Here is a 14,099-nt window from a genome sequence, read left to right on the forward strand (position 1 = left end):
ATTTTATTGAATGACGGAGCGTGCCCAAGGGACAGAATGGCCTACTACTGCTCCCATTTATGATCTTATGTCCAAATGCGCTTTACGAAAGTTAAAGCTAATGTTAGATTAAATAAAGGAGCATGTACAAAAAAGCTAGCAAGCCAAAGGATACAGAGGGTTCAAGAATCCAACAGAGGTGACCAAGAAATTGATAAAGAACTAGAAAAGAGAACATGAGTAAACTAACCAGGGACATAAAAACAGATTGCAAAAACTGTGGTCTGCTGTACATTGGAGAAACCGTTTTGCAGAACACTTCCATTCAGTCAGCAAGCTTGTGGTCGTCTGTCATTTTAATTCTCCCTCTTGCTCTTAGGTTGAGCACTCTGTCCTCAGCCTCCTGCAATATTCCAATGACGCTGAACATAAGCTTGAGGAATAATACCGCACCTTTCAATTAGGCTCTTTACCACCGTCTGGACTCAATATTGATCTCTGCTTGTATTTTGTTTCCCCTTTAGAGGTTTTATGCTGCTTTCGGACAGCAGTTGCTCATCATTCTGCTACTCTACAGGGGAAGCAGTGGCATGTGGTAATGTCACTAGAGTAATACTCAACAGGCTCAGTCCAATGCTCTGGGGATAAGGGTTCAATTAACAAATCTGGAATTAAAAGCTAGTCCAACCATTGTCAATTGCCGTGAAAACCCATTTGGTTCACTAATGTCCTTCAGGAAAAGAAATCTGGCGTCCTAACCTGGTCTGGCTTACATGTGATTCCAGGCCCAAAACAATGTGGCTGATTCTTAAACGCCCTCTGAAATGGCCTAGCAAGCCACTCAGTTGTATCAAACCGCTATGAAGTCTAAAAGCAATGAAACCAGGTGTACCACATGGCATCGACCTAGGCACAGGTAGCAACAATGGCAAACCCAGATCTGTCAATGCTGCAAAGTCCTCCTTACATCTGGGGCTTGTGCCAAAATTGGGAGAGCTGTTCCACAGACTAGTCAAGCAACAGCCAGACATTGTCAAACTCAGAGTTCATATCTTACAGAAAATGTCCCAGTCACCACTATCACCATCTCTGGGTATATGCTGTCCCGCCAGCAGGACATACCAAGCAGAGCTGGTGGCACAGTGGTATACAGTGAGGAGGGAGTTACCCCTGGAGTCCTCAGCATCAACTCTGGAACCCATGAAGCCTCATGACATCAGGTCAAACATGGGTAAGGAAACCTTCTGCTGATTACCGCCTACCGTCCCCCCTCAGCTGATGAATCACTACGCCATGTTGAACATTACTTGGAGGAAGCACAGAGGGTGGCAAGGGTGGAGGACTTCAATATCCATCTCCAAGAGGGGCTCACTAGCGTCACTATTATCGAGCTGGTCAAATCCTAAAGGACATAGCTGCTAGACTTGACCTGCGGCAGGTGGTGAGGGAATCAGCAGGAGGGGAAAACATACTTGACTTAATTCCTGCCAAACTGCCTGCAGTTGATGCATCTGTCCATGACAGTATTGGTAGGAGCGACCACCACACAATCCTTGTGGAGAAAGCTCCTGTCTTCACAATGAGGATACCCACCATTGTGTTGTGTGACACTACCACCAGACTAAATGGGATAGGTTTCGAACAGATCTAGCAACTCGAGACAGGGCATCCATGAGGTGCTGTGGGCCCAGCAGCAGCAGTATTGTACTCAACCACAATCTGTAGCATCATAGCCTGGCAAATCCCCCACTTTACCATTACCACCAAGCCAGGGGACCAACCCTGGCTTAATGAAGAGTGCAGCAGGGCATGGCAGGGCAGCACCAGGAATACTTAAAAATAAGGTGTCAATGTGGTGAAGCTACAACACAAAACTACTTGCGTGACAAACAGCAAAAGCCACAAGCGATAGACAGAGCTAAATGATTTCACAACCAAAGGGTCAGATCTAAGCTCCACAGTCCTGTCACATCCAGTCGTGAATGTTGGTGGACAGTTAAACAACTGACTGGAGGAGGCAGCTCGAGAGATATACCCATCCTCAATGATAGGGGCGCATGGCACATCAGTGCAAAAGATAAGGTTGAAGCATTTGTAATAATCTTCAGCCAGAAGTGCCAAGTGGATGATCCATCTCGGCCTCCTCCGGAGGTCCCCAGCATTACAGATGCCAGTCTTCAGCCAATTCGATTTACTCCATGTGATATCAAGAAATGGCTGAAGTCACTTGACACTGCAAAGGCTATGGGCACTGACAAAATTCCAGCTGTAGTACTGAAGACTTGGTGTCCAGAACTTAACAAGCACCTAGCCAAGCTGTTCCAGTACAGCTACAACACTGACATCTACCCAGCAATGTGGAAAATTCACCAGGTGTGTACTGTACACAAAAAGCATGACAAATCCAACCCGAACAATTACCGTCCCATCAATCTACTCTTGATCATCAGTAAGAAGGGGTCATCAACAGTGCTATCAAGCAGCACTTGATTAGCAATTGCCTGCTCACTGATACTAAGTTTGGGTTCTGCCAGGGTCACTCAGTTTCTCACCTCATTACAGCCTTGGTTCAAAAATGGACAAAAGAGCTGAATTCCAGAGGTGAGGCGCGAGTGACTGCTCTTGACATCATTTGACCGAGTGCGGCATCAAGGAGACCAAACAAAACTGGAGTCAGGTGGAAATCAGTGGGAGAAAACTCCACTGTTTGGAGTCATACCTAGCACAAAGGAAGATGGCTGTAGGTGTTGGAGGTCAATCATCTCAGTCCCAGGGCCGAGCTGCAGGAGTTCCTCAGAGTAATGTCCTGGACCCAACCATCTTCAGCTGCTTCACCAATGACCTTCCTTCCATCATAAAATCAAAAGTAGGGATGTTCGCTGATGATTGCACAAATGTTCAGCCCCATTCATGACTCTTCAGGTAGTGAAGCATTCCATGTCCAAATGCAGCAAGACCTGGACAATATCCATGCTTGGGCTAACAAGTAACATTCACACCACACAAGTGCCAAGCAATGACCATCTCCCCTTGACACTCAATGGCATTACCATCACTGAATCTCACATAAACAACTTCCTGCGGGGTGGGGTTCGGGGGAATGGTGGTACCATTGACCAGAAACTGAACTGAGCCAGCCATATAAATGCTGTAGCTACAAGAGCAGGTCCAGAGGCTGATTTCGGTAGAGAGTGACTCACCTTGTGACTCCCCAAAGCCTGTCCACCATCTGCAAGGCACAAATCAAGAGTGTGATGGAATATTCTCCACTTGCCTAAATGAGTGCAGTTCCAACATGCAAGAAGCTCAACACCAACCAGGACGAACTTTCCCACTCAATTGGCACCCCATCTACTACCTTCAACATCCACTTCCTTCACCACCAAAGCATAGTTGCAGCAGCGTGTACCATCTATAAGATGCAATGCAGCAACTCACCCAGGATTCTACCACAGCAACATATAGATGGGAACACCACCAACTGCAAGTTCCCCTCTAAGGCACAAACCATCCTGACTTGAACTAATTCACCATGCCCTCATTGTCACTGAGTCAAAATCCTGGAACTTCCTTCCTAGTAGCACTGTGGGTATTCCTCCAACACAGCCTGCAACATTTAAAGGCAGCAGCTCGCCACCATCTTCTCAAGGGCAATTAGAGATGGGCAAGAAATGCTGGCCTAACCAACGAAGCCCACATCCCATGAATTAATGTGTTAAAAAAAAAAACTCCCACTTCTTCTGGACACATCTTTCCTTATTCTATTAAAAAACCAGGCCCATTCCCACTCCCTTTGGCTATGCACTTTTGTCGTTTAATCTCTCCTGTTTTGCACCCTAGACCAGGCCTTCCCTTTTGTTCTTATCACATTCTCTCCTACCAGCAATCCAACCACCCCATGCCCCGCCAACCCCATATCATTTGCTTAAAACCTATTACATTTTGAACTTTTCCCAGTAATGATGAAAGATCAGACCTGAAGCATTAACTCTTTCTCTCTCCATAGATACTGCCTGGATCAGCTAAGTTTTTCCAGCATCTTCTGTTTTAAATCAGATTTCCAGGGTCCCCAGTATTTTATTTTTGCAAATGCATTGACAGATATGCAAAAACACAGAGATTAGAAAACGTAAGCATTGGTCCTTCACAGGCAGAGACAGGTAAAATTATAATAAGGAACAAGGAAATGGCAGAAGCATTAAACAATTATTTTGTATTAGAGATATTATTGGTAAAGAAATAGTACTGGAGAAATTAATGAGACTTAAAATTGACAAATCCTCTTGACCAATGTCCTGCATTCTAGTGTTTTAAAAGAGTAACTACAGGGCGAGTGGATGCAAAGATTTTGATCTTCTGGATTGCCTTAGATTCTAGAAAAGTTTCCGCTGTTTGGAAAATAGCAACATAATCCCACTAACACAAGCTGGGAAAGAGAAAACAGGAAACTACAGGCCAGTTGGCCTGACATTAGCAGTAAGCAAAATACTAGAATCTATCATTAGAGACACGGTAACAGGGCACTTAGAAAATCATATTATGATAAAGCAGAATCAACACATATTTATGAAAGGGAAACCATGTTCAATAAATCTGTCAGGCTTTGTTTTTAAGTATCTAACTAGTAGGGTGTATAACAAAGAACCAATGGATGCAGTGTACTTGGATTTTCAAAAAACATTCAATAAGGTGCCACACAAGACAGTGATGCACAAAATTAGATTGTAAAGATAAGGTGCTATTCTTCAAGCTTGCGCTGAGCTTCAATGAAACACTAACAGGACATGGACAGAAGGACAGCATGTGAGCAAAGTGGGGAATTAAAATAACAAGCAACCAGAGACTCAGGGTCATGCTTGCGGACTGAATGGAGCTGTTCCTCAAAGCAGTTACCCAGATTGTGCTTGGCCTCCCCATTGTAGAGGAAACCACATTGTGAACAGTGAGTACAGCATACAAAATTGTAAGTTGTACAAGTAAATTGCAATTTCACTTGGATGGAGCATTTGGGGACTTGGGACAGTAAGAAGGGAGGAGGTGGAAGGGCAGGTGTTGCAGTACCTTGTCTTTCAACTCAGCACTCTACAGCCTTCTGGATTCAATATGGAGTTCGGCTTTAGACCACAACTAGATGGAGGCAGAGGTTATTTTTTTCTTGTTTTGCTGGGTTGGTCTTCGCTCTGTTTCTTTATTCCTTCGTGCTGCATTCAAATGTGCTTTTAATGGAGCAATTCATGACTCATTTGGACACAACTTTTGTCTCCTTACTATATCCATTACCGCTCTATTTGGTGCTGCATCATGAAATCTTTTGTTATTTAATCTCCCCTGGCCTCCATGCTATCAGAGACCTTCTCCTTTGTTCTTTTTGCCCTCTCTCTCTCTCACACACACACACACACACACACACACACACACACACACACACACACACACACACACACACACACACAACCACCACAACCCCCACCCCCCCCACCCCACCCCCTCCACTGGCTTAAAAACTCTTAGATTTCTATTTTCCCTCAATTCTGATCAAAGGTCACCAATCTGAAATGTTAATTCTGTTTCTCTGCAGAGATGCTGCCTGACTGGAGTTTTTCCAACTTTTGTTAGTTCAGTTTTTCAGCATCTGCAGTATTTTTGCTTTTACATCAGCCTTAATTAAAAAAAGGATTGAAGTATAACAAGACAACGACATATTTTATATAGTGCCTTTAACATAATGAAACATCCCACGGCACTTCACAGGAGCATTATAAAATAAAGCATGACACCAAGTCATATAAGGAAGTATTAAATCAGATGGCCAAAGCTTGGTCAAACAGGTAGGTTTTAAGGAGCATCTTAAAAGACTAAAGTGAGGTTGAGAGGCGTAGTGTGGGTATTCCAGCGCTTGGGGCTTAGGTAACTGAAGGCAAGCCACCAATAGTGAAGCAATTGAAACTGGAAATTCTCAAGAGGCCAGAATTACAGGAGTGCAGATACCTTGGAGGTTTGTGGGGCTGGAAAGGATTAGAGATAGGGAAGGGAAAGGAAATGAGGATTTGAAAACAGGGATGAGAATTTTAAAATGAAGACGTTTCTTGACCAAGAACCAAAGCAAGTCAACAAGTACAGTGTGATAGGGAAACGTAATTTGCTGTGAGTTAAGACATAAATAGCAGAGCTTTAGATGATCAGGTTTACAGAGGTAGAAAGTGGGAGATGAAAATGGTCAGTCTTAATGATGGCAAAAGAGGTCCAAAGTTCATCTTGGAATTAAACATGACACCAAGGATGTGCATAGACTAGTTTAATCTTAGACCGTTGCCAGGGGGAGGGATGGAGTTGATAGCTAGGGAACAGAGTTCGGAGCAGGGACCAAAAACAATGGCTTCGGTCTTCTCAATGTTTAACTGGAGGAAATTTCTGCACATCTAGTACTGGAGGTGACGGATGAGCGTTTGCTGTAATCATACATGTAAAAACTAATAGTGTGCCTTCAGATTCCAAAGAGGCGGAATATAGATGAGAAATAAGGAAGCAAGGATCGATTCTCGGGGAACCCCAGTGGTAATGGTGCAGGAGTGGGAACAGGAGACATTACAAGTGATTTCCTGACTACAATTAGATATGAATGGAACCAGGTGAGAGCAATCCCACCAAGCTGGGCGTCGGAGGCCCTGGAAGAGGATGGTATGGGCGACTGTGTCAAAGACTGCAGACAGAGATGGCGAGGTGGGGAAGTTTACCTTTGTCACAGTCACATAGGATATCATTTGTGACTTTGCTAATACCTGTTTCGGTACTGCAAAAGGTCAGAACCTGATTAGAGAGATTCAAACATGGAGGTCTAGGAAAGATGGGGATGAATTTGGGAAACAACAACATGTTCATGGAATTTGGAGAGAAAAGATAGGACAGTAATTTGCAAGGACATTGTGGTCGAGAGTTGGCTTTTTGAGGAGAGGGGTGATAGACAGCAGATTTAAAAGGAGAGAGGGACAACACCAGGAGACAGAGAACCATTTAAGATATCGGCTAACACGAGAACCAGGAGGACAAGTTGGGTAATCAGCAGTTAAGTGCATTCCAGGATACAATGGAGAATCAGGCTGAATATAGAAGGGCCAGAGAGGAAGTGAAAACACTAAGAAGAAAAGCAAGGAGAGAGCATGAAAAGAGACTGACAGCTAACACAAAAGGGAACCACAAGGTCTTCTATGAGAAAATAAATATCAAAACGGTGGCAAGAGTAGTAGTAGGGCCAATTCGGGATAAAAAAGGGTACTTGCACGTGGAGGCAGGAGAAATAGCACAGATATTAAATGAGTACTTTGCATCTGTCTTTACAAAGGAAGGAGATGCTGCCCAAGCCAAGGTGAAAGAGGAGATAATTGGTACACTTGAAGAATTTACTATCGAGAAGGAAATGTTAGAAAGGCTATCTTTATAACAGAAAAGGTACCAGGACCGGATGAGATGCATCCAAGGGTACTGCAGGAAGTGGGAGTGGAAATTTCAGAGGCACTAGTGATAATCTTCCAGTCTTCTTTAGACACAGGGGTGATACCAGAGGACTGGGGAATTGCCAATGTCACACCCTTGTTCAAAAAGGGGTGCAAGGATAAAGCCAGCAACTACAGACCAGTCAGTTTGACTGCAGTGTCAGGAAACTTCTGGAAACTATAGTTCGGGACAAAAACCAATAATCACTTAGACGAGTGCAGGATAATTAGGGGAAAATGGTTAACTAACTTGGAGTTTTTTGAAGAGGTAACAGTAAAGGTTGATAAGGCCAATGCTGTTGATGTGGTATATATGGATTTTCAAAAGGCATTTGATACAGTGCCACACAGACTTGTGAGCAAAATTCTAGCTCACAGAATAAGGTGGTGGATAAGAAATTGGCTGAGTGACAGGAAACAGAACTAAATGGTTGTTCTTCAGGTTGGAGGAAAGACTGTAGTGGAGCTCCCAATGAGTCAGTGTTGGGATCCTTGCTCTTCCTGCTATACATTAATGACATAGACTCTGCTGTTCAGGGCATGATTTCAAAATTTATAGATGATACATAGATTGGAAACATTGTGAACTGTGGTGAGGATAGTCTTGATCTTCAAAATGACATAGACATATTGATGGATTGGGCAGATAAGTGACAGAAGAAGTTCAATGCAAAGGATTGTGAAGTGGTTCATTTTGGCAGGCGGAATATGAAGAGACAGTATAAAATAAAGGGAGAACTCCAAAGGAGGTGCAGGAACAGAGGGACCTCATGTGCACATGTACGTAAGCCATTAAGATAATAGGGCATGTTGAGAGAGCAGTTAAAGCATATAGTATCTTAGGCTTTATTAATAGGGGCATTGAGTTCAAGAGTAAGGTAGGTCATGTTGAACTTGTCCAAGTCACTAGTTAGTCCTCATTTGGAGTACTGCATCCAGTCTTGGGCACCACACTTGAGGAAGGATGTAAGGCATTGGAGAAAGTACAGAGGCAATTCACAAGAATGATTCCAGGGATAAAGAACTGTAGCTATGAGGATAGATTGGAGAAGTTGGGACTGTTTCCCTTAGAGAAAAGGCAGCTGAGAGGAGGCCTGATAAGAGGTATTCAAGGTCCTGAGGGGTATGGACAGGGTAAATAGTGAGAAACTGATCCTATTCAAGGGAGTATCAAGAATTAGAGGGCACAGATTCAAAATAATTGGCAAAAGGAGTAAAAGTGACGTGAGGAAAAGTTTTTTCACCCAGGGAGTGGTTGGAGTCCGAAACGAACTTCCTGACAGGGTGGTGGAGGCAGGTTCAACTGAGGTATTCAAAAGGGAATTGGATTGCTATCTGAAAAGAAGTAATGTGCAGGGTTACAGGGATAAGACAAGGGAGTGGGACCAGGTAAAATGCACTTTCAGACAGCCAGTGTAGACTCAAGGGGCCAAATGGCCTCCTTCTGCACTGCAAAGATTGAGATTCTGTCTGAGTTTTAGCAGACAACTGAAGCACCTGGTGGTGTTTAAAGTGGTACAGCCAGATATAGCGTTGGGTGGCTAAATCAGTTGTTCACCAGGTCCTTTCAAGTTTTTGGACTTATGGAAGTGGAGGTGAAGGTCATGCAGAGGGAATGGCCCAGGTGAGAGAATATAATTGTTTTAATGGGGACTAGGATATCAAAGGTGGAGGTGAGGATGAAGCTGAGTAAATCAGTAGCTGCAGAAATGCTGAGGTCAATGAAGGCCTAAGCCTCAACTGTTTGAATTTTGAAAGTCCAGGTGTCGATGAACTTGGGAATACAGAATGAGGGAGGTAGCATAGAGTAAAAAAGTTTTAATGCAATTACTGTAGAGCCTCGGTGAGGCCACATCTGGAGTATTGTGTACCATTTTTGCCCTTTACCTAAGGGATCCAAGAACCTAAGAAATAGGAGCAGGAATGCGCCATTCGGCCCCTCAAGCTTGCTCCAATTTTCAATACGATCATGGCTGATTTTCCTCTCAATCCCAATCACAACCCTCTGAGTGAAGAAACTTCTCATCTCAATCCCAAATGACTGACCCCATATCCTGAGACTATGCCCCTCGTTATAGACTCCCCCAGCCAGGGAAAACAACCTCTCGATGACTACCCTGTCAAGCCCCTTCAGAAGGATATACTTGCCTCAGACAGAGCGCAAAGATTTACTAGACTGATTCCTGGGACGAAAATTTTGGCCCCATATGGAAAGATTAAATAGACCAGGCCTATAGAAGAATTAAGAAGAATGACAGGTAATCATTTTGAAACTTAAAATTCTCAAGATGCTTGAGAGGGTAGATGCTGGTTCTTTCCCCTCCCTGGGAGTGGAGTCTAGAACTTGAGATCACTGTCTCAAAATAAGGGCCACTTAGGACTGAAATAGAGAAATTTATTTACTCAAAAGGTTATAGATCTTTGAAATTCTCCATCCCAAAGGGCTATGAATGTTCAGCCATTAAAGTTTATTCAAGGCAGAGATTAACCAGTTTTTGGATACAACAGGAATTGTGGTATATGGGGAAAACGTAGGTGAGGTTGATGTATATCAGCCTTCATTGTACTGACTAGTGGATCAGGCTTGAAGGACCAAATGGACTACTCCTGCTCCCATTTACTATCTTATGTAGTGATTTAGGGACAGGTTTGTCAATTTACAATGATGGCAACTGATTAATATGAGCTAAATCAATAAATTCCTATTTTTACTGCATGGGGTCCTGGGACTTTTAAAACACTGGTTTGGAAATTCCTCAATTCAATCCAATTTTCGAGCTGCTCTTGCAGAGAGCCAGTGTAAACACAATGAGCCAAAAAGTCTCCTTCTGTGTTGTAACCATTTTATGACTGCATATTTGGGAAAACTACAACATAGTGACCTTACTCATGGGTTCACTAATGCCTGTTCAGTTGTCATAATTTGGTTGAAAAAAAAAAACTAATTTCAAAACAAGTTGCTGCTTCCCAAAAAAAGCTAGTAACAAAGTAGAGTGTAACATAACTCATAAACAAACCTCACGATCGCTATGATAATAAGGGACATACATAAGAAAAATAGCTAGGATATCACACCCTATCTGCAGTCAAGTGGAAATATGCTTCTGAATTCACACAGTTTGTCACCTCCCCAATTCGGTCTCTTCACCTGCCATAAAGGCCCCCCTTTCTCCCCCCACCCCCACCCCCCCAACCACACGCCCACCCCATTCACCTCCCCCCCACCCGCCCCCAACACCACTCGGCACCCCTCTCAGTCCGTCTCCTCCCCCAACTCGGTCCCTCTCCTCCTCCCCCCAACTCAGTCCTTCTCTCCCCAACTCAGTCCTTCTCTCCCTCCCCTCAACTCGGTCTCTGGTAACGGCAGCAACAGCAGCTCCAGCGCCAAAGCATGGCAGGACCTGGCCCCGAGTGAAGCATGGGGTGGGGCGGGGGCCCTTTTACAAAAAAAACCTTCAAGCAAAAATGGCAACGCAAATCAGAAAAATTGGCCCTAAAGAAGAAACTGACATTAAGCGAGGTGACTTAGTGAGGACTTACTGTAGTCTAATTTCTGCACAAAGTGATGAAACATTGAGGCAAAAGATGGCATTTTGCCAATGAAATCAAAATGCACTGTTTTAATAGGATGTAATGGTAGAATGAACCAAATAAAGTTACATTTTTTTTTACTCTGATGCACAGCAGAATTTCCTGCTGCATATCAGAAAACAATATCCATGATGTGGCATTGTACTCAGCATTATGTATAGATTATGGAAACATGCTAAACTATTAAAGGGGTACAGTTTCACTTTCCCATCTATATCACAGTATCTTTACAGTGCAGGAGGCGGCCATTTGGCCCATCAAGTCTTTACTGGTTCTCTGAAAGAGCATTCCACCTCATCCTACTCCCCATAACCTTGCACATGCTCTCTTTTCAGGTAGCAATCCAATTGTCTTTTGAATTCCTCTATCAAACCTGCCTCCACCACCCTTTCAGGAAGTTTGTTCCAGACTCCAACCATCTCAAATAACAGGCTATTTATCTCGCTTACCTAAAATACTTGTATCACATTTAACTATATAGTTCTTGCAAATGTAAACTTCATGCCACTCAAATTGTCAAGAAGCTTCTCTCTCCCCACCATTACTTACAATCCCAGTTATTCCTTAGGTTATGATTAAGCTCAAATTAAAGTTCTTTAACCTGCATAAACAAACAAAATATTTTATTGATAAGTAGTCACTCAACCAAATATATTGGCTGAGGTTAATTTATAATCCATATATTAAGTACTTGTGGGGGAGGCGTTGGAACATATGCATAATTTGTGTTCTGAAAGTCAGCGAATAGACCAATCAGAAATAAAATTCTGTAGAAAAAAAAGTTACATGTTACAATCACACTGAAGAGAATACCTGCTGCTTCAAGCAAGGCTTCTAATCGAGCTTGTGTTTCTGGGTCCACCGTTCGTAGATCTGTTCCATCTGCGGCACTTGATAACAGTAATTCAGATGCCGTTTTAAGCATTGGATTATCCAGATCTTCCTGGTCCAAAATAAACGATTCAACCTGAAAAAAGATTATAATCCTAGGTTAAAGATACAAGAGAGCACTTCCTTCTTCCAACAATCAATTTGCTTCTCAAAAGAACAAGACAAGCTCCCAGGAAATTAAGAATGGAAATGACAATTAAAAACAACAAAGGTAAGCTACACAAATTATACACAGAGCTTTGGACAATATTGTGCCTCCATGATTGAACAAACCCGAAATTGCACGATATACCATACAAGTAGCATGGAATTCATATTCTGCATGCTTAATTAAGGCACTAACAAAACATTTTAGCCAGCTAAAATTTTATGATGGAAGGCTCAATTAAAGACTGCAGGACTTTAGAAATTTAAAAAAAATTGCTGCAATCTTGCTGTTCTGTCCACTTGGTCAGTGAAATGTTGAGGTTATTTGAAATTTTGAAATGCATATTATATTTATATACTGACAATAGTAGTTTGTGACAATTTCTTCTTCCAGTACCATCTCCTCTTTGAACTGTAAAATTGCAGTGGAGTAGAGAATGCTACACTATAGCCGTCCATGTTTTAACATTCACTTACCGTCTATAAAGTATTGCTATTTTAGATGAAATCCAGTAAAGGAACCATTTTATTTGGTTCCAGGGGAATATATAATAGCTGTGTATAGGGACGTGCTAGTTACTGAAAAGCAAAATCAAAGGCTAGCAAATAAAATTGTCAACCAGACAATGCAGATAGTCATATGCAGGGTGTTGAAGGCAAGGGCAGTGAGAGAGGGAGAACAACAAAGATGCTCACAAAGCACATGGTATATTAGTTTGCACTATGACCAGTATGTTAGTTTGCACTATGACCAGAATACTGAAGAATTTGGATCCACCCCCTTCAAACATAGAAAGGAGTAGAGACTGCTCATCAACTTGGTTTAAAAACGTACATTTCCCTGTTATTACATTTAAGCTTCGATTCATCCTTGTCCATTTATCACATTTTGCATATTCTTGAGCAATAATTTCAAGGACACTTGAAGCTGCTCTTTTTCATCCTAATAACTAAAATAAATATAAACTCTCTGCACTCTCAGCAAAGTAAATCAATGATAGTATGATGGTTATGTTACTGCTCCACACCAACAATACCAAAATGGATATGATCACTATCCCCACAACAACAGCCTGAGTAAAAGCACTGCTTTTACAAACCTGAAGGTCCATTCTCTGGATGTACCGAGTTCGCTGATCTCAACTGAAGCAGCAGTAAGAATACTACATTTGGCCTCAATAGGGGAGGAAAGAGAAAAATCATCCAGGATTCCCATTCCTGTTTGCTATCCAGTAACTCCAGCTGGAAAACGTGAATGTCAACATCTGTTGAGAACAGGACAAGGCTCAGCTATAAGAGCATCTATAATCAAAAAGCTTGCTAACACGTTTTAGGCTCACATACTGCTGAGGTACCAAAAGGCTGCTGGTGTTTGTGGAGCTTTACCATAGCAAAAGTCAGCACCTTCAGAGGAGGGAAAAAAAACATTAACACTAGCAGATCTCCCATGGTGTTGCAGTTGTTAAGTCTAAGAATATGCTTTCTTGCTTACCTGTCTCTGCTGTCTTTGTGTTGCTGTTGCTCTCTTGGTTGTTCCTCTCACTTTCTGTTCCTTTCTAACTCTTAATTCTGTCTCTTTTTCTCTTTGGCGGCAGATGCTGGGTGTTGGTTGCTCCTTTTCCCTGCCATACTGCAACAACTGTATACTTGGGGTTGTAGCTCCTTTCCCATTTCTTTAATTCAATCACTTGCTGTTCTCCCCACTCTCTCGCTTCCATTGAATCTCTTACTCTTTCAACTTAAATACACTCCTTTCCACTTCCTATCACCCATACACCTCTTTCTTACCCCACTATACTTAACTCCTTAACCATCTCGTCACCACAGAAAGAGTCCTGAATACCCTACAGGATATTAATTAAAACAGTCCATGTTTTGTGTAAAGGGAAAGGAGGACATACTGCCAAGCAAGGCAATACACCTTTAACATTGGAAGTTCGACAGTTTAATTGCAGAACACCGTGGACAGTGTGGAATTTATTTTGAAACAGCAGATCCAAA

General features: G+C 42.6%; 1 protein-coding gene across 12 annotated transcripts in view; it reads right to left on the reverse strand.

Moving 5' to 3' along the window:
- ankhd1 (ankyrin repeat and KH domain containing 1) overlaps nt 1–14,099 on the reverse strand; it is a 200,145-nt gene that overhangs the window by 150,316 nt on the left and 35,730 nt on the right. For 11 of the 12 annotated variants that reach the window (XM_041192971.1, XM_041192973.1, XM_041192975.1 and 8 more), the window contains exon 2: nt 11,874–12,027. In XM_041192971.1, the coding sequence (XP_041048905.1) occupies nt 11,874–11,985 (112 nt within the window). In that variant the 5' untranslated portion in view covers nt 11,986–12,027. Of the gene's footprint in view, nt 1–11,873; nt 12,028–13,198; nt 13,364–14,099 lie in introns of all 12 variants that reach the window. The other variant, XM_041192967.1, reaches the window with a different exon arrangement.

Source organism: Carcharodon carcharias, chromosome 8 (genome assembly GCF_017639515.1).
Source record: "Carcharodon carcharias isolate sCarCar2 chromosome 8, sCarCar2.pri, whole genome shotgun sequence".
NCBI lineage: Eukaryota > Metazoa > Chordata > Chondrichthyes > Lamniformes > Lamnidae > Carcharodon > Carcharodon carcharias.